General features: G+C 36.0%; 3 protein-coding genes and 3 pseudogenes across 4 annotated transcripts; 1 reads left to right on the forward strand and 5 right to left on the reverse strand.

Annotated features, from left to right (window-relative positions):
• Positions 1–688: 688 nt before the first annotated feature.
• On the reverse strand, positions 689–4,415 carry LOC147385500 (large ribosomal subunit protein eL42-like). Of its 2 annotated transcripts, XM_086423267.1 has the most exons (5): positions 4,318–4,342; positions 1,755–1,851; positions 1,308–1,487; positions 1,051–1,125; positions 689–940 (listed from the first exon to the last, which is right to left on the reverse strand). In XM_086423267.1, exons 2-5 carry the CDS (start codon positions 1,800–1,802, stop codon positions 881–883), a joined length of 363 nt encoding a protein of 120 aa, XP_086279393.1. In that variant the 5' UTR covers positions 1,803–1,851; positions 4,318–4,342; the 3' UTR covers positions 689–880. The 2 variants fall into 2 exon arrangements, with proteins under 2 accessions (XP_086279393.1, XP_086279392.1); XM_086423266.1 differs by lacking the exon at positions 1,755–1,851 and having other exon boundaries at positions 4,318–4,415.
• A 1,690-nt stretch (positions 4,416–6,105) lies between these two features.
• Positions 6,106–10,055, reverse strand: LOC147385501 (1-aminocyclopropane-1-carboxylate oxidase homolog 4-like). The gene is made up of 2 exons (XM_086423404.1): positions 9,137–10,055; positions 6,106–6,485 (listed from the first exon to the last, which is right to left on the reverse strand). Exons 1-2 carry the CDS (start codon positions 9,941–9,943, stop codon positions 6,231–6,233), a joined length of 1,062 nt encoding a protein of 353 aa, XP_086279530.1. The 5' UTR covers positions 9,944–10,055; the 3' UTR covers positions 6,106–6,230.
• A 1,406-nt stretch (positions 10,056–11,461) lies between these two features.
• LOC147385502 (germin-like protein 9-3) lies at positions 11,462–12,235 on the reverse strand. The gene has a single exon (XM_086424171.1). It carries the CDS (start codon positions 12,233–12,235, stop codon positions 11,612–11,614), a length of 624 nt encoding a protein of 207 aa, XP_086280297.1. The 3' UTR covers positions 11,462–11,611.
• A 1,708-nt stretch (positions 12,236–13,943) lies between these two features.
• LOC147385503 (germin-like protein 9-3) lies at positions 13,944–15,125 on the reverse strand (annotated as a pseudogene).
• Positions 15,126–15,280: 155 nt separating this feature from the next.
• Positions 15,281–16,293, forward strand: LOC147385504 (germin-like protein 9-3; annotated as a pseudogene).
• Positions 16,294–16,582: 289 nt separating this feature from the next.
• LOC147385505 (pentatricopeptide repeat-containing protein At1g31920 pseudogene) lies at positions 16,583–18,868 on the reverse strand (annotated as a pseudogene).
• Positions 18,869–20,208: the final 1,340 nt, after the last annotated feature.

Below are 20,208 nucleotides of genomic sequence, written 5' to 3' on the forward strand. Positions count from 1 at the left end.
TACGTGTGTGTGTGTGTGTGTGTGTGTGAGAGAGAGAGAGAGAGAGAAAGAGACTGTTTTAAGCTGCTATCAAAATGCTCTAGTCTTACACATAAGTACAATTTTTACCATCGATAAATGCAAAAAATGCAGTTCTGCTTGGTTCACTGTCTATTTTTCTACTAAAAATTTAAGCTATCAAAGAAATTCAGATGGAGAAAAGGCAACCCATCTCTCTGTTGGAAGGGTGGTGCACCGACCTGAACAGATAGAATTTGCGACTGAACATTTACATGCTTTTGGCAGTTCAAATGGCTTATAAGATGTGGGAACAAATTTTTTTTTTTTTTAAAGCTTTTATCGTGGGTATCCCCACTCTTCCAATGAGACTAATACCACAGTCACACACACCACCCCCTTCAAACACTTGACCTACCCTTCACAATGAGAGACTTATCCAGGCTTGGCTTGCCACTAGACCACTAAAAATAAGCATTCCAATTTCTGACCATAGTCAGCTATCCAGAACTGTGTCCATGTGGCACATTTGAATAACACCAACTGAGGCCTGCCATGTAGACATCGTTCCTATTTTATAAGAATGGGGCACCACATTGGATCCCAAGTCTTTGTTATATTGCAGCACATCTCCCCCAGTTGATTAAAATGATTATACATTAAAAAAGAAAAAAACAAAAAAAGCTAGCAATTCCAATTGGAAGGTCAACTTATATAAATTGATAATAATTTGATGGCCACTAAATGTCTAGTAGAAAAGCATGAAAACCAAAAACTGAACTAAAATATTCCAAAATGATTGCCAACTCAAAATAGTGTTAGATAAAGATTGAACACCACAACAATGAACAAGAACCACTTAAATAGCTTGAAGAAGCCACACCTAAAAGAGAGAAGTTCCCTTCCCCTTCTTGTCTCCACCAATCTCAAAATGCTTGCACCTCTGCAAACCATGCATTACAATAAATTAATAAATATTATAATATAAAAAAAAGTAATAAAACAGCTAAAATAAAATTGGTGGAGGAGGGGGTGAAAGGGAGGTTTATTAACCTTGATTGGGTGCTGGGATACATGTTTGCAACTCTGACATTGAAGCCTCAGCACAATCTTCTTCGTAGTTTTTGCCTGGAATAAGTAGATAGGATAATTCAGCTTCCAATCCCGAGAACATATAACATCAATTTCCAAAACTAACATATTACTTTATCATCATTTAGTACTATGGGCGTCTTCCCTGAAATATAATCCTAGTTAATAAGCATATTCACATAAGGGGGAAAGAAAGAAGGCAAAAGATGGATTCTTACCTTCTTGTGGAAGACGGGTTTGGTCTGTCCTCCATAACCTGACTGCTTGCGATCGTAACGACGCTTCCCTTGGACAGCTAGGCTATCCTTACCCTTCTTGTATTGGGTAACCTTGTGCAAGGTGTGCTTCTTGCACTCCTTGTTCTTGCAGTATGTCTTCTTCGTCTTCGGAACATTCACCTGTATTAATAATGCAGGTCGCACTTATTCAAATCAAACACTAACAACAACATCGTCATTGAAGCCAACGAGATTTTTGCAATACACTAGAAGGCAGCATTAACTTCATATTTATTTCAAGTCACAGCAACACCAATTTCTAATTCTAAATAGAAAAAAGAATCAATTGGCAGACCCAAATAATCAAATATTATTCAAAGCAGGATGAGAGGCGAAAGCTAGGGGGTAGACTGTAAAGGTAAAAAGGATATGGCATATTGGACACACTAGGATAAAAGGGACTGTCATAGAGAATCCATTCAACCACAGTGACATAAGTGCTACAGCATCATATTGTTAACAGCCTCTCCATGTCCCTATACAGCTACACCCAATACCAAGTGTAAGGACAGGAAAATATCAAAAAATTGTTCAAATCCCAATATCAAGAGTATGGACCCAAAACAAAACAAAACAAAAAAAGCAATGTTCAAATCTGAGGAGACATTTTTTTTTTTTTTCGCATCAGGTCTAAGCTATGTAACAATAAAACAGGCAGATGTATATTTGAGTCAAATACAAAGCATCTGACACAGAGGACCAAAACACTCGAATAGCCTGATAAACCATCACGTTATGTATATTAGTACTATAATATAATATTTTAGCTATATTTCACCTTATTAAATTTTAAAAATACAAATTAAGAGAAAATATGAAAAGTAGAAAATGTTTAAATACACCATAGACTTATCCAATAACTCAATAAATATGTGTATTTATAATGCCAAACAACAATAGTTCGTTTTAGGTTTTAACAAAATAAATAGGTGCAGGGAGGATGGAACACATCAACATCCTTAGCAATCAATTTTAATTTAAGTCATTAAAATAAAAGGTCACACAGCATGCAGATGTGTGTAACAACAAGTACAAGTATACCCTAGATGTGCTGTGTTGTTGTTACACTTAGAACAAAAGAGATGAGAAGGACAAAGTTAAGGAGGATAACATGGCTTCTGCTGGTGAAGAAATAAGATACGTAAGCACACTCGCCAAGGTATTCCACTTCCACATGAATTGAAAAAAATTAACAAATGCAAATTCCATGTATAGCCAGGAGCGGGAAGCATTCAATCCCAAGCTATATTATCCACCAGGTTGAATAGAAAACAAACTTTTAAGTACTTCACAGCAACCTAATGGCTTACACAAGCCTAATGTATAGTGCCATAAGGAACACACACAACATGCTTATTGATCCATAAGCATGTCCAACCATGCGCTAGAAGTGGATGTTTTCAAAAAAAAAAAAAACATAAAATCATGAAAATATCCTCATACCTACCCCAACCATGCATTAGAAGTGGCTATTTTCAGGAAAAAACCTAAAAATACCCCTATACGTACCCCAACCATGAAAACACAATCTTTATTGAAAACATGTTGTTCAAGGGCATGTTTTGGACCTGATAACCGTTAGTGACCTTTGAACATGAACTTTTACATTTTTAAATAAATAATTGAAAACATGTTGTTCAAGGGAATGTTTTGAGAGAGGTAAAATTAAAAATAAAAATAAAAATTGAAAACATGTCCTTGAACCAGATGGTTTGAGAAAACATGTTCAAGGGAATGTTTTGGGAGGGGTAAAATTGAAAACATGTCCTTGAACCAGTTGCTTTGTGAAAAGAGATTGTTCAAGGGCATTTATTGGGAGGGGTAAACTTGGCAACGTCAAACCAAGCGATCAAACCTCTAGTCTGTTACCCTTTTTTTTTTCAAATCATTATTTTGATAATTTTCCACAACTAATTCTAGGTCTCAACTTATGAATTTTTTTTTTTTTTTTTTTGAATTTTGTTTTGATAAGCGCAACTCAGTTCAAACCAAGAAGGAGAACAAACCCTATCTTGCAAGTACAACAAGTAGACTTAGACATGAGGCATTAAAGGTTGTGGACTACATACAACCCTACCAAACCCCCAAGACAACCTCACCACGACCACCTGTAGCCGATCTTACCCAAATCGCATCCCATATGAAAAACAAAATGCACAACGAAAAAGAAAAAAAAAATCTGAATTCCAGGAAGATCTTCCATCAACAAAATAAAGTAGCTTTAACAACTAACTTAAGATTGTCAACAATATTCCTTTAAGTAGAAAAGTACCATAGGATGTCTAAAGTTACCTTGATTGGAACAATTCTCAGAAAGTTTTCCTAGTTTATGCTCATTAATTAAAATTCATAAAAGCAACAACACCATCAACGGATGAGCACCAATTGTGCTCTAATATTAAAAAATACTCCCTAAATTCAACCATTGCCATCTGAGAATCAAAATCCCACCCAAAACAACCAGTCAATCTGAAATCAAGTTTCCAAATCCTAAGTTCAGTAGGTTTGCCACTTATTTCTAGTACATCAAACCTAATCACTAAACTACGATGAGGTTATATAGATAACAGGATATAAAAATAAATTAGTGTCAAATAGCCAAATATTTCTTGAAATTCTAATTATTTCCTATGATTTGTATCAGATTTCGAAATCCATTAAAAAAAATTATCAAGACCTAAAAAAAAGGAAGATCAAAATCTATAGAAAATTCCTTCAAACACCGAGTCAACTAATAGACTAGCTAGATTACTTCTTATAATCAAGAAAACCCACTTATTTCACATCTAGAATCAGTATTAAAAGGTTAGAATCAACGACATGAACATACATTTGAGGATAAACCCTAGCTTTCAGATCGAAGCAATAAGTGATTTTTCACGTTACCATTACTAAAAGAGGGTTTATTTCTGCAAAAATAAAGCGAATTATAGGGGGATTAAGAACTTACCATTGCTGCAAGGGGTTTCTGTCTCTCAGTCACAGATCTTAGACTAGAAACACGACACAGGTGCACACTTTGGCTTTTATATCGCACCATGTGATTAGGGTTTTAAGGATGATAACGTTGAATTACTAAAATACCCTTACACGTGGTATTTTTTCCTTTCTTTCAATTGGGTGGGCTCCGGCCCTTACGAGGATTTGACCTTTATATTGAATCCACAAAAAAGAGTAATAATATTAGGGCTGCAACCTGGGCGGGCTGGCCCGATCTCAACCCTGGATCAACCCAATAGATGGGTGACGCTGGGTCAAGTTATTCAGAAAATGAGTTGAGCTTGGGTTAAAATATCTCGTCCCAATTTTAATTTGGGTTGAGGGTACAAGCAACCCCACTCAACCGAACTGAATGCCATGTATTAATATTCTAAATATTTTTATATTATTTATAGATTATTTATTTAGTTTTTTTATTCTATCCTAGTATTATTACTTATGGACAACTAGTTAGTATTAATGGGAACTTTGGCTTCTAGTCTAAATATTCTCTCAATGATGGATTTGAAGATTGTATGTTATTTTATCTACTAGAAGTTTATTTATTTATTTTGTATATCTATTTTCTAAAATATTAAATTTATTTACTAATCAAAATGATATTATGGTTATTCAACAAGTCCAACCCGACCAAACCACCCAAAATTATCTAAACTTGGGAGAATCTGAATTCAACCCGATTTTATAAAATATCAAGTTCGGGTTGAGCTTGGGTTGTGAATTTAGGCCCAATGATCAGGTTGAGTTGACCTTGGGTTGAATATCAATCAAAAATAATTTAGGATGCAAACGTTTTTTTTATTTTTATTTTTACACTGGATGCCCTGGGGTGGATTTAGAGTGGGGGCACTTGCCCCCACAAGAATTTTCAATCTATAAAGTAGTGAGATATTGCAATAGATTTTAGTGCCAGATAAAAAAAATCTGCCACTATTGGCCCCACAATTTTTTTTTCAACTCTTAGTTGCCCCCACAATTTTATTTTTTTTCACTCTTAATTGTCCTCACAAAAAAATTTCTACATGGACAAAATCCTGGCTCCGCCCCTATGGATGCCCCACAACTTTTGGAAGTGCTTGTTCTAGAACTCAACTAAAGCACTTCGTTATACCATCACCAAATAATCAATGTCGCGATCATGTTTCTTATAGAAATGATTCTATAGAAGTCTTAAAATTTTATGAATGAAAAGAGCCCTTGAAGGTGTTCTCATGGATTTGATGAACATGCTAATAGGTATGGATGTCTATAGCTTTTCATGAAATAAATGCTCAAATTCAATATTCCGAAATCAAAAGCCATGCATGAATCATTTTGGTTTGTGGATTAACCAAGATTTGGGCCCAGCACTTATATGGGCCTTGCTAGGACCGATATCTTCATCTCCTATGCTTTATCGCTATTCGCTAAATGAGACTTATATTAAATTTGATAATTTTGAATTGTCGATGAATCCTAAATTTTGAATTATATAAACATTGAATTGTTGTGGTTTAACATGGGATTTAATGATATAATATGAGAGATAATTTTTCATTTTTTTTAATGAACAATAATTACATGGTCCTCACCCTAACTCAATTTTTTTATCTTAACGATCTACTTGAACCCTGACTTGGTGACTATGCTTTCTCCAATTGATTCTAAGTCCGATCCCATCCTTGTTAGATTAATCCTCAATCGACTACCATTTGATCGAGACCAGAAAACATTGACAACCTTACTACAAATATTGGAAAGAACAAGTAATATTATTATTAATAGAAGTTCTATTAATAGCTATTTTACAACATAGGAAAACATCAGTAAATTATTCGACCCATATATGTCACACCATTTTTCTTCTCATTACATATATTAATTTCACAATCTAAATTTATCAGTCAAAGATTGGTCAGCAATCTCTTTATTATAGAACTTCTCAACAAACTCAGACATCTTGAAGTTCCGGTAAAGGGCTGGCTTTTCCGGCGACACTAGGTCCTCCAAAGGCCCATAGTAATCAGAATCATCTTTTTTAGCTGCATTGATGAAAACGGCGATAGAGATTCGTGGCTCACGAAAAGGATTTGCCACCACACGATGCACACCACTCTTGTACTCATCGTTCGAAATTATCTGAACAATCTCCATATGAATCAGATGGAAAGTAAAATATGGTCAAAATTTATTGATCAAGTAAATTATTAAATCATGTGCATCGATCTGTGTAGGTATGATTGTCTAACCATGGTTTTAAATCATGCCTATCTCGGATGATGTAAAGGATTTTTTTGCAAGGTTTTATGATCCAAAAATCCAATAACTTGTCTAGTATTGTCTAACCTCAGTCAAGTCAACTCATTTAAATTTATTTAAAATAATTTATTAATATATATATTTAAATAATTATAATCTTTTGTTATCACAAGATGGATTAATAGATGCTCACCTATAAAATCTTGTTTTCATATGAATATAAATTGATAGATTTACCAAATCATGGACAAAAGATCATGAAATCATCGTGATATAATGCACAATATTCTAAAATATTTACAAAACATCACATTTCTTTTGCTTTTGCTGTTGTTGTAATTATTAGTTGAGTCGTGATAATATGACTTGCCAAGTGGCATACTCAAATGACTTCATGACATGATAAGTTTGGGTATTATAGATTTGTATACGTCAGGATATACGATTGCACTTCCCCATAAAAAAGCATATCCCGAGAGAATCATGTATCCCAAGGTGTAAAGATTTACGATTTTCAAACTTGCCCATGTCATGGAGTCAATTGAGTATGCCACTTGGCAAGGTGAAGGTAGGTTTTAAAACAAGCGTACCAACGCTCCTAGTCTTCAAATTTAGCAAACTAGCACCCCCACCTAACCATTATACATATATATTTTTAAATGTCAATTTCATTCTTTTCCTTCAGTTTTTTATTTTGTATGGTTGAATTGATAGAAAGAGGAGAGATCCGTGGAAATCTTCCTTTTGATTTCCTTTACTATGATAGTGTTCATAAAGAATAAAAAATAAAAACAAATAATAATAATAATAATAACTTTTTGACCTTTAAGAACTGGTGCTTGTCCTCGTTCATGAAAGTGAAGTTGGAAATTAAACCTCAAATTAGAAAAGAAAACATATGCAACATTTGTTAAAATTCCCATTTCAATACACTATTCATTTTAATTCTAAAAATAAGCATGACAAGATGGCAGGTATTAACTATAATTTTAAGAGTCGTGATAATTTGACTACCCCACATGGCATACTCAATCAACTCTCCTGTTGTGACAAAATCGGGAACCATGGATTTGTATGCCTTAGGATACAAAGTTCCCTTGAGGAAGTGCAATTGTATATCCTGAGGCATACAGATTTACAGTTCTTGAACTTATCATGTCAAGGAAGTCGATTGAGTATGTCACGTGGGGTAGTTAGATTATCACGATTCAATTTTAAAGTGATGATATCTTGCTGATTAAATTAAAGTATGAGATAGCGAAATCATTGGTATTTATTCTAAAAATGGCGATCTCGCTGAAAAATCAATCAGGTATATATTTAATGGTGAGATCAATGCTATTTATTCTAGAAGTGACAATTTTGCCAGAAAACATGTTCTGGGAATTAAAATGAATAGTGTAAGAAATGGGAATTTCCCCATATTCAACACCTGAAATGGTAATTTACCCCCAAAAAAGGTTCAGTGACCATGAAGCCCATGGCCTCAAACTAGGCTAAAGCTTTTGGATTTGATGTTGGTGTTTGAAATGGAATTAAATAAGGTTTGATTTCAAAGTGAAGAAAAAAATAGCTTTATTCCAAAATAAATCCTTTATAACAGTGGTAAGAAGAAGAGTCTATGACATGAGTTGGTAGCTTCTTCCAACTTGGGGCCAAGATTTTCATAAGGGTGAGTTTCCTAAATATGTGATGAAATTTTCTTAATTATCAGGATAATACACATTTTCAAAATCTGTGACAAAGCATTTTTGATAAATAAGTATTTTTTAAACGGTTAAAAAGCTATTAATAAATACAGTAAATGTCCTTGATCAGGGAAATTAATTTTCCTCCATTTACCTTCTTACTATTTAAAAAAAAGGAAAAATGCTCGAATGACACAGACGGAGACACAAAGGTGACTAAATGATGTGGTGTCGTGCACATTACCGTAGATGCTTTTCTGTGAGATACGAGTAAAAAGCATCTACGGTTATATGCACGCCACCACATCATTTTTGTCATCTTTGTGTCTCCGTTTGTATCACCCCAGCATAATTAAAAAAAAATCATGATTTGGTAAAGAATGATGATTTTCTGACACCCCCTCCATACGCTCCCTGATGTAGCATGTGCTAGAATCATAGATATTTTCCTTTGGATACATGTTTATGGAGATGTATAGTTGTGTATCCTAAGAGAAAAATCTATGGTTCTAACCCATACCACGTTAAGGGGGTGTCAGAAAATCACAAGTCTTTGGTAAATATTTTGGAATGTATATTGTCCCTGTAATTTTGTGATCTCTCACCCATGATTTAGTAAATTTCTCTTTTCAAAATCTTGGATGAGTAATATTGGAATTCGAAGGAGTTAATGTGACAAATGATTCACATTGACTATCATGCTCGATTACCTCCAAGACCAAGACTACTCATAGAGAAATGTGTATGTTAACAACTCACTCGATTCAAGCAATTTTTAAAACAATGGTCCTCACAGTTTTTAACACCAAAGATTATTTAGGAAGAAAATTTCAATTAGATTACCTGGAAAAAGTCTCCAATGTTAATGACCAAGGCTCCTGCCAGTGGTTTCACATCCACCCACTCCTCATTCTGCTTCACTTGCAACCCTCCAATCTGATCTTGTAACAACACAGTGAGCACACCCGGATCTCTATGTGATGGAATCCCCATCGTTCGATCTGGCTGTGGACAGTAGGGATAGTAGTGGCCCACAAACGATCTTGCAACTAGACCTTGGAGTTTCTTCAATCTCCCGGGGTCCAACCCGAGTCCCATGCATAGTAACTCGGCCAATCTTTCCCCTAGACCCGTCACGTGCTCATCCCAAGCCAAGATCTCCTCCCGACATATGGACGGTATTCGATCAAATACTGGAGGGTCCGGTGCCATTGACACCAAGAGAGCATCCCCCCAGCTTGCGGCCTTAGAGCGGTAGAGATCAATATTTGTAACGAAAGATACAGGCTGATCTCGGATGTAATGCATCTTCTTGATCTCTTGCTCTTGCTCATGAAAAGATTTGATGGCTGAGATAGTTGCATCAAGTGCTGATTGAGGAATATCGTGGTTGATGACTTGAAAGAAACCCCATGTACGTGCAGCTTCTTGTATATGATGGATGATTTCCAACCGACGGTTAGAATTCATGCCAGCAAGATCAATGATTGGAATTCCTTCAGACATCTTCGTGGACTTCAGCCCGTGAAGATTTTCGGGTGAATGAACAAAGATACGAGGAATGGTAGTGACCCCGGAATCTACAAGGCCCTTGACTCCAATCTTGGAGTCGTCGAATTCCTTCACTTCCTTCATTCGATCGTATTCCATTTCTTGTAATCACACCTACAACTATTTTTCTTCTTCCTTCTTCAGTGCTCTTCTTACATGATTAATAAAGTTTTTTCTATAAGGGAGTATGGGACGTTTTACCTGTATTGCATTAGGTATTATTTGCAACAATTTCCACTAGTGGGTAAAGTGTACACCATTATTAATCATATTTTAATAAAAGATTAATTGAGTGCTAATAAAGTCATCGTTATTAATCATATTTTAATAAAAGATTAATTGAGTGCTAATAAAGTCATCATTATCATCATCTTTTTAGTCTAAGTTTTATCTAGAAAGATAGTGATTCATTGGTTTTTTATCATTTATGTGAGAGAAAACAAAATGAAACTAGACGAAATAATTTAAAATAGAGTGCTGATTTTCTAACTCAATTTAACTGAGTAATGCAAAAACTCACTAAATTATTGAGACAGATTTTAGTGATAGATAATAAAAAAATTACCACTACTGCCCTCACAAAAAAAAAATCACTCTTAACTACCCTCACAACTAACTTTTTTCACTCTTAGTTGCCTATACAAAAAAATTTCTACTATTGATTGTCCTCACATGAGAATCCTGACTCTGCCCTTATGTGCAAGAATCATAGATTTTTTCCCTTGGGATGCACAACTACATATGTTTATGGGGATGTGCAGTATAAACATGTATATCTTGAAGAAGAAAAAAAAATATGGTTCTTGCACAATACGCCACATCAGTGAGTTAGCAGAGTTGAGTTAGAAAATCATTACACTTGAAACTATTCTCAAAATATTGAATGTTTAGAGTTCAGTGTATCAAACGACATAGTATTTTCAACCATGGTTAAGATTGCGAGTTGGTGACCTAAACTAATTTTTTTTTTTCTAAAATATGGGCTACCTAATCCAATATTTAGGCAAAATAATACTAAAATATTAAAGGGAATAATACTATTCATATTGATTATTATTTTATAAATAAAACCCGTTATAATATTAGGATCATAACTATGTTTTTAGAAGCTATGCTTAATTAAAGCGATATTTGTTTTAAGAATCGAAAATCTATTTATAGAGTCGATCCACCTCAGACTACATCATCAATGTTTTACATTTTTCCCATTAAATAATAATAGTATCGAATATTAATTAATATGATTTAAAACAACACTGTATACATATAGCACATGTTACTGTTGTTTAATGAAATTTTAATTGAAGTTGTGTTGACGTGAGTGATCACCATCATGGTGCTTGTAATATAATATAGACATTTGGGTTCTGATACGTGTTATTTTTTGAGTCATGTAATATTACCCTACGTCATGTCTTCTTTTTTTCCACACTGATGCATGGATATTTGACCCTTTCTTTGGTGGACCAACTCACCAAAATGATCTTGATTGGTAAATTCTAGCCATCTGCTCTTATCATGATTGAATCATTATCCATTCCTCCAATCAATTTTGTTTAGAGTCACATCTTTTATTAACAATCACCTGATAGAAAAACATTTTAACACATACCCTAACTAAAAAACTTCACCAACCCAAATTATTTCAATTATTGAACACAAACAACAAAGGAGATCAAACAAACTACTTGAGAAACACATTTAATTTCCAAATCAAACCAAGTACCAAGAGAAGCAGGCGGACAATGTAGTACCTAGGAACAAGTCCTACGGCTTGGGGACTAGCCCTTTCTTGATCTTTTGAATGGTGGAAACATCAGTTTTAAACGACTTCGCTAACACATTGTCGCTAATTCCGGAGGCAAATAAGGTACCAGGAAGTGACACAGTTCCGGCATTGGCACTACCAAAGGCAGAGAGCGCGATAGCAGGGACAGAGTTGGTATTGTGCTGGAAGTGAACTAGTCCTTTAGGAAACACGAATAGGTCTCCTTTCATGAGTGTCTTAGTAAAGAGCTTGTTTGTCGTGTCAATTAGTGCCACCTCTAGCAATCCCTCCAAGAGGTATAATAGCTCAGCCGAGCGGGGATGGGTGTGAGGTGGGTTGATGGAGCCTGCCGGGTATTGTAGCAATGCGTAAGAGACACTTTGGCCATTAAGTGCTGGGAATTCTCCCAGACTAGCTTTTGTGACTTTGAATGTAGCGGGTGGGGCGGCATCAAGTAGGCCTCGGAGTTTGGTGTGGGTGAAGAATGTGGCATCGACGGTGGAGACATTGGGTGGGATGATGAAGTCGGATAAGATGTCAGGGTCTGCAGCGTGTACCATGTGTGCTAGGACAAGGGAAGCTAGGAACAAGGAGGAAACATGCTTAGACATGTTCAAGGCCATGGTGTATTTACTTGATACTTGCTATGAACTTTGATTTAGTTCTCTCAGTAGCGTTCTATTTATATGTAGAAATGAGGAAGGAGTGGTTAGATTTTGGATTTGAGGGTGGCCGGCTGAGGATGAGAGATAACCTACCTTTGTTTCTTCTTTTGGCTGAGGTTCTATGGTTGGTACCCTTCAGTGTATTTGTCCTAATGAAGGGATAATCTCATCTTATCTAACCAAGAAAATGAATAAAAGAATAATTGAAGGTTTTAGGTTACAGGAGACTAACATAAGTGAAGAATCTTCAATATTCTTGGTCTCTATGAGGGAAGCTATCCATCTTGAAGGCATGTACACACACCATAGAGGCTCAGATTGTTTTAAATTGATTGAGCCAACATGTAATTCCATGGTTGGACTACATATAAAATGGTCCTTCCATTACTAAATTAATTTTAGAGAACTTATATATTGCTACCTAACATTTTATAACTATAGTGTTTTAAGTATATCTTGTCACATTAGCTTTTATTATAAATCATCGCACACCAATAGATAGAATTTAAATCTCTCTACCTCTCCCATCTCTCCCACAACATCCAATAGGACCCTTTTTTAGGGTATATTCCCCCAAGCCCTAAGGCCACGGGGACCATGTGGTGGTTGGTGACAGTGCATTGGCAATAGCTGTGTTCCTCTCTCTCTCTCTCTCTCAAAAAAAAAAAAAAACACTTGAGAAAAGAGAAACGCACAAGTGTGTGGTCATTAGAAAAAAGGCTATAATATTACCACACCATTATAGTATGAATAAGCCCATAAATGATATTGTTATTAAATCTTAACATATAAAATGAGACTTAGTTACTATAGCATCTACTCACTTATGGTGTGATTTTGTACATGACCACTTTATGGGGTTTATTCATATTATAATGGTGTGGTAATAACACGACCCTAAAAAAATATAAAGGTTATCCTCTCCCTTGACAACTTCTTGAATGGATGTTATAATAAGAAGTTGGAGGGCCAATGTAAAGTTCTCTATCTTTAATTTTTTTTTTTTTTTATCATAAGTATTGCAGGAGGGGTGCCTGTGATTATGATGCAAATCTTGCCCCTTCCCAAGCCTTAGTTGGAAACATATGTAGCAATGGAACAAAGATTTGATGAAACAAAATCGATCTGGTGTAATAGCCATGGAAACTTTTGTTTCTTCCAATATCATGATATCTCTCTATGTGATACTTTAATCAACTTGAATCTTTGGATGGCCATGGTAAATAACATTAAAAAGAGTGGGGGCACATTAAAAAAATGGCGCAGATAAATGATTGGTGTGTAATAAGCAAAAGCTGATGTAGCAATAGAATTTCTTGTAATTTAATAATGATGACAAGGCGACGTCTACTACCAAGAACAAGCCATGTTTGAATGTGATAACAGGCCATGGAAGATAACTTGATAAATATACTTATATAACCAAATAGACTTTAGGTTAAGGATGTAAGTGCACGGTGCAAGCACCTTCACCAAGTTATTTACATGCACAAAGGTAAGGGAGAACAAGTAAAGATATGTTGCTTGACAAAAAAGGATGTCAACAAGAATGTCTTCAAGTTTGATTGAAATTATCAAAAAACAAAATAAGAATATTTTCCTCCCACGAGGATTATTAATCACTTAAAATTGCATACAAGTTACGGCCTTACGGGCAGCTATAGTCTTAGACCTTGGGGGCAAGACCAGCCTTGACATTTTGAATGGTAGATACATAGTCTTAAAAGACTTTGCAAGGATGTCGTCATTAATTCCAGCGGTGAATATGGCTTTAGGAATCGATACAGTACCAGCATTTGCACTTCCAAAGGCAGAAATTGCCAAGGCAACTTCATCTGAATAAGAGTTGTTTAGAAAGTGAACGAGCCCCTTCGGGAAGATGAATACATCTCCAGCTTCAAGTTTGTGAGTGTAAAGCTTATTATTTGTGTCTACGAATCCCACTTCAAGATAACAGTATAAAAGGAAGAGGAGCTCAGCCAAGCGAGGATGAATGTGAGGAGGATTGATGGAACTCTTGGGGTATTGTAACACAGCATAAGAAACACTCTGCCCATCAAGAGCTGGAAATTCAGCCATAGCGGCTTTTGTGACCGTAAAGTTTTTCAGGTCAGGTGCCCCAACTAGGGCCCGCATGCCCGTGTAGGTGAAGAAGCTTTTGTCTATTGTGGTGATATTTGGAGGGAATATGAAGTCAGAGCTGATGTCTGAGTCCCCTGAAATTGTCATTCCAGCCATGTCAATGGCAAGTGCTAGTAGCAAAAAAAAAACCATGCTTCAGAGTTCTCAAGGCCATGATACGAACACTTGTGGTAACAATGTAACCAAATAGACTATTTTTAGAGTGTAATCTGCTACACAGGACTGCAATATATTTATACTAAGATATGGGTGAGGTAACGAGGGTTTTAGGAAACATTGACGAGTTTCCCTTGTACTAATGATGGAAATCACAAATGTGATTTCCTTTCGTCCTGTTTAGACAGAAATGTAGTTTTCTTGAAATTATCAACTGTTCTGTATCATATGTATTAGTATGTTATTTCATTGCTTGTGATGAAAAAACAGATGCATGAAACAAAAATATATACTTTTCTTACTTATGTATTGGACATGTCTGCTCAATGTTTTTCTCTAGAAATTCTTAATTAATTTGATAAAATTAGACATAATTCTCAAAAGGAGATAATATACAAGATTTTGTTATTCTTTAGGCATAAAAAACACATGTTTCTCTGAATCAAAGTGCATAATATTTTAAAACATATGGGTCATCAAGTTGGCTTGATGTAGTCACAACTCGTTTTGAGTTAATTATATTTTTTCATAAACACAAACATGGTCGACAATATCTAAAACTTGAAGAACACTAACAAAAACTTTAGATCACAGGTTATCTAAACCTAAAAAATTAGAATACTTAGACCAAGAGTCAACTCCAATCACACAATTCACATGTTCGAAGCATATTCTGCATATGGCATATAAGTTTCCCGTTAAATTATGTCATACAGCAACCCCGAAGTAGTAGCTATGAGAATACTCTGTTTGTCAATTTCACTTGATACTGAGGGAAAAGAAACAAAAAGTAGTAGCTGTGAAAAGCTCTCTTTGTCCGTTACACCCGTACCGATTAAGAAGGAAACAAAAAGTAGTGGCTGTAAAAAGGCTTAGTTTGTCCATTTAGCTTGTTGTCAAGGAAGAAGGTAACAGAATCAAACTAGAGAATTTCAACCTCAACTGGCCTTACTATCTGCAACTTGGATCATTAGAAATAATGATCAACTCCACCAAGCTTATAAATACATGATCAAGCAGAAACTTTTCTTCATAAACCCACCACACACATTCTATTAAAATTGTTATATATTTCTTATGGCCTTATCAATCATGGCCTTGAACTTAATCTAACAACTCCTGTTCTTGCTACTAATTGCATCAGTCTCCTCAAGAATGATCCAGCAAGTGATCCAGATATCACATCCGACTTCATTGTTTCACCAAACTATTACTTCATTGATGGAAATTCTTCACATATCAAGGAATGCGAGGAGTACTTGACAACAAAACAGAAAATTTCAAGGTGACAAAAGCTAGCATGGCCGAGTTTCCAGCTCTTAATGGGCAGATTGTTTCTTTAGCCATACTTCAGTACCCTATTGGTGGAGTCAATCCACCTCATACCCACCCTCACTCTGCTGAGCTCCTTTTTCTTGTAGAGGGCAAGAGTCTTGAGGCGGGTTTCGTTGACACCCAGTAACAAGCTTTATACCCAAAAGCTCCAACGTGGGGACATGTTTGTGTTTCCCAAGGGACTTGTACACTATCAGTTCAACCCCGACCCAAAAGAGCCAGCTACTACCATCTCCGCCTTTGGAAGTGCAAGTGCGGGAACTGTGTCGTTGCCTGGGACCATCTTTTCAACTGGCATCAAAGATAGCATCCTCGCTAAGGCCTTCAAGACCAATGTAGCCACCATTAAGAAGATCATGGCTGGTCTTGCACCAAAGGTTTAAACTTAAGGCTAGCTCCCTTTCATACTGTTTGCCGCATTCCATGTGTCCTTCCTCATGATTTTCTCGTGTTGTTATCCATGTCTGCTACTTTTAATCGTGTTTGAATAATAATGATTTCTTGTTCCCTGTGAAAATTATTAAAGGGTAATCCAGTGTTGGTGGATTAGTCAACGATATAAACTATCTTAATCAAAATTCCAGTACTTCAGAATGATATGATTGTTACAACTTGTTTGATATATACGAGCAGGTCTTTCAATACTTGAGTGAAGGATTTAATTGCACAAAATAATTATGGCAGTAAGTGAGATTTATTTAATTTTTACAGTTGGCTACAGATATTTCAAATGGCCTCACAAAACATCCATGGAGTAAAACCTAGAAATGAATTACAAGGTAAAATCAGCTAAGCCAAGTACGCTTTATCACCATGGATCATGGAAGGAGAATTTACTTGCCTTGGTGTGTAAAAGCCAATTACCAATAGTCTCCACAAGAACAAGCCCCATTCTTAAAGTGGTGGAAACGGTTTGCATCACGAACAACAATCTCTCTCTGTACAATAGATGATACCAGCTTAATAAATGAGTGGCAGTCGCCACAAACCCTGAGGTTCTTTGTGATCCTGATTGTTGTTCCATCAAGTGTGCTAATAAGACCAAACGCAATAGCCAACTTCTCGCTATGGGCATACAAGATTCCTACCTTAAGTTCCTCATCCACATCATGTAAAACAAAATTTGTATTGGGAACATAGCCAGCCAATTCCAACTCCTTACTCAAACTCTTCAACTTATCGTAAATATCTGCAGATTGCGGATGAGTCTTGTCTGCTGCGTTAAACCGATGGGTCTTGTCATCCACCTCAATCCATGTCCAACCTGGAACCTTCTTCAATCTCTTGTTGGTCATCATTTCCCTCACCTTTGCAACATCTCCCCACTTACCCGCATTTGCATAGATATTTGAAAGCAAAACATAGTGTCCGGGATTACATGGCTGCAATTCAAGAAGTGATTTTGCTGCCTTTTCCGCAAACCCAAAATTCCCATGGATTCTACACGCTCCTAACAACGCACCCCACAATCCATCATCCTTCTCAACTGTCATTGTCTCGATCAATTCCAAGGCCTCATCAAGTCTCCCTGCACGGCCCAAGAGATCTACCATACATGTATAATGTTTCACATCATGTCTTACTGAGTAATTTTTCCACATTGAATCAAAGAACTGGTGACCCTCATTGACCAAACCAGCATGACTACAAGCATACAAAAGGGAAACAAAGGTGATCCGATTTGGCAATATCCCACTTTGTAACATCATAGGGAACAAATCAAGAGCTTTCCTACCAAACCCATGATACCCATAAGCCGCAATCATCGCACTCCATGAGACAACATTCTTTTCCTTCATCGTGTCAAAAATCTCCCTCGCGGAATCAATGCACCCACATTTAGCATACATATCAATCATTGCAGTACCTATAATCACATCCAAGGAAAATTTTTTCTTCGAGATGTAATCATGAACAAGTTTTGCCTTATTCATGAACCCTAATTTCGCACAAGCATAGACAACGGTTACCATTGTCACCCTATCAGGGACAAAACTTTCCTCTATCATCCGATCAAATAAAATCAATGATTCATTAGGATTCCCACACTCAGCATATCCCGCAATCATGACCGTCCAAGTAACGAGATCTCTATTGTCCATTTTATCGAACAATCGTCGAGCATCTTCAATGATCCCACATTTCGCATACATATTTGCAAGTGCAGCCGATACAAAAGGATCGAAATTCAACCCAGATTTAAAAACAAGATGATGAATCATTCTACCAATTTGAAGGGCTTGTGTATCTCTACAAGCCCTTAGAACAAAGGACAGAGTGTAATTATCGGGTTGGACACCCGAACGGATAAATTCCCTAAAAGTCCTCAAACAATTCTCGAAATCGCCTATCTTCGTAAACCCGCCAATCATTATGCTCCAGGAGGCAGGGTCGCGCTCCCCCATACCATCGAAGAAGGCGTAAGCATCGTCTAATGCTTTATATCGAATGTAAATGTAAAGGACTTTGTTTGCAACAGCAAGGTTTCTGGTCATCCCGGTAATGGTTGTTTGGGCATGAACTTGTTTGACTTGAGAGAAGTTTTTACAGTTAAATAGAGCAGAAATGTAGAATGTCGAGTCAAGAGGAAGAGAGAAATGTGTTTCTGAAATTTGACCCACTTGGGTGTGAAGATCCATGATTGGCTGTTGTTCTGTGGAGGAAATTGCCATGGTTGCAGCTGAGGAAGCTGAGAAGAAACGTAGCTGTTCGTGTTTAGAGACATGTAACCTTAGACGTTTGAATTTGAACATGAGAGTTGAGACGCTAACGTCCAGTGCACCCAACTCGCGGGAGAGTTTAAAGTGCTCTATAAGGTACATCATCCAAACTCCAACGGTCGGATCCCCTTCTATTTGGGTGTTCAAATAAAATAATTTCTTCAAAAATCAAATCTTTCGAAAATTATTCACCAAAAATGAATGCAACTTTGAGGCTGTGGGTTCAAGTACAAGTGTCCAACTTATACTCTTAAAACAAAACAAAACAAAAAAAATTGAAGTCAGGATTATATGCCCTTAAAAAAAAAAAAAATGAATGCAATTTTTTGACTCCAAAATTTTCACTCAATCTATATGTGGCAAGGGCACAACACCATAGATATTTTTCTTTGGGATACACAAAGAAAATATCAACGGTTATATGCCCTTGACACGTCAATAGATCAAGTGAAATTTTTTGAGTCAAAAAATCATTAACAAAAAAAATTCCTGATAAATTGACTCATAAAAACATACTCAACCTTTGTGATGTGTATAGAACCTTAAAATTTCTTCCTTTTTGTCCTTGTGTGGAAAAAAATACCCTTTGTTTATGTGCACATTCTATTTCAGTTGACCATATTTGAATATCTTTTTTTTAGTCGCTTTATCATTATTCTAAAAAAATCAAATAAAAGGGAAAATTACTTAAAGGATCCTCGCGAAAAGACTTTTTTTTTCTTTTTAATGATCCCTATGTAGAGTTTTTTAGACTTCCATTCCTCGAGATATGAATTGTTCAAATAAAAAACTTGATCATGATCCAATGATTTTCCTTTTAGTTTGTTGAAGATTCGTGAAATCTCCTTACTGTTCTTGATTCTGAAATGATTGAAGGGGGGAAGGAGAGAATGATGAAGTCGTAACGTGGTGCTTGTCAAAGGTCCTTTGAAGGTTAAGTTAGTAATGGTGAATGTAAGACAAGATGAGATGAAATAATATGAGAGATTGAAGAAAATGATGAATAGTGAAATTTCAAAGTGTCTCAATGTAGGTTTTAGAGGGAGTGAAAACTTATGAAGAATTTAAGTTATAAATTCTCTCTCAGTTTTTGTGAGGGGGTTTTACATCTAAAATCCAGGGATAAGTGTCACCACATAGCTAGTCCAGATGTAGTGTCACGCAGGATGTGAGTTGGATAAAGGTTGTTGACTTTGCCATTAAATTTTGTGCCCACACTTCATTAATGCCTTCAATTGAGTTTGATTAATAGTGTTTTTATATATTAAATGTTGAGTTTGTATAATTTCACTATTTGGGGTGGTTAAGTAAGAAAATGTCACCTCCAATTCTGATTTGATAAGTATTGACAGATATCACATTAAATGTGAGAGATTTGGCATATGGGAGAGTCTAGATATCACATTAATGTTTTGTCTTATTACGTCTGAAGTTTTGAAGTCGAGCTTGTGATTTTATCGATCTAAAATTTGGTTTACACCTTCCCTTTAACCACTTTGGTGATAGAAATGTCATGTTACTCCTTCGGTTTGTCTCCCCTTTGAGTAGTATTGAAATTTTTTTATGTATGTGCTTGAT

Source organism: Akebia trifoliata, chromosome 14 (assembly GCF_017979445.1).
Source record: "Akebia trifoliata isolate Shusen 1 chromosome 14, ASM1797944v1, whole genome shotgun sequence".
Taxonomy (NCBI): domain Eukaryota; kingdom Viridiplantae; phylum Streptophyta; class Magnoliopsida; order Ranunculales; family Lardizabalaceae; genus Akebia; species Akebia trifoliata.

What these genes read in the sequence shown, in the direction of transcription:
- LOC147385501 (XM_086423404.1), bottom strand. Translation starts at nt 9,943, where the DNA reads ATGGAATACGATCGAATGAAGGAAGTGAAGGAATTCGACGACTCCAAG. An exon ending in ACATTGGAGACTTTTTCCAG is followed by an intron (nt 6,486 to 9,136) that starts GTAATCTAATTG and finishes GAGATTGTTCAG; the next exon opens with ATAATTTCGAACGATGAGTA.
- LOC147385502 (XM_086424171.1), bottom strand. Translation starts at nt 12,235, where the DNA reads ATGGCCTTGAACATGTCTAAGCATGTTTCCTCCTTGTTCCTAGCTTCC.
- LOC147385500 (XM_086423266.1), bottom strand. Translation starts at nt 4,407, where the DNA reads ATGGTGCGATATAAAAGCCAAAGTGTGCACCTGTGTCGTGTTTCTAGT. An exon ending in AACCCGTCTTCCACAAGAAG is followed by an intron (nt 1,126 to 1,307) that starts GTAAGAATCCAT and finishes TACTTATTCCAG; the next exon opens with GCAAAAACTACGAAGAAGAT. An exon ending in TATCCCAGCACCCAATCAAG is followed by an intron (nt 941 to 1,050) that starts GTTAATAAACCT and finishes CATGGTTTGCAG; the next exon opens with AGGTGCAAGCATTTTGAGAT.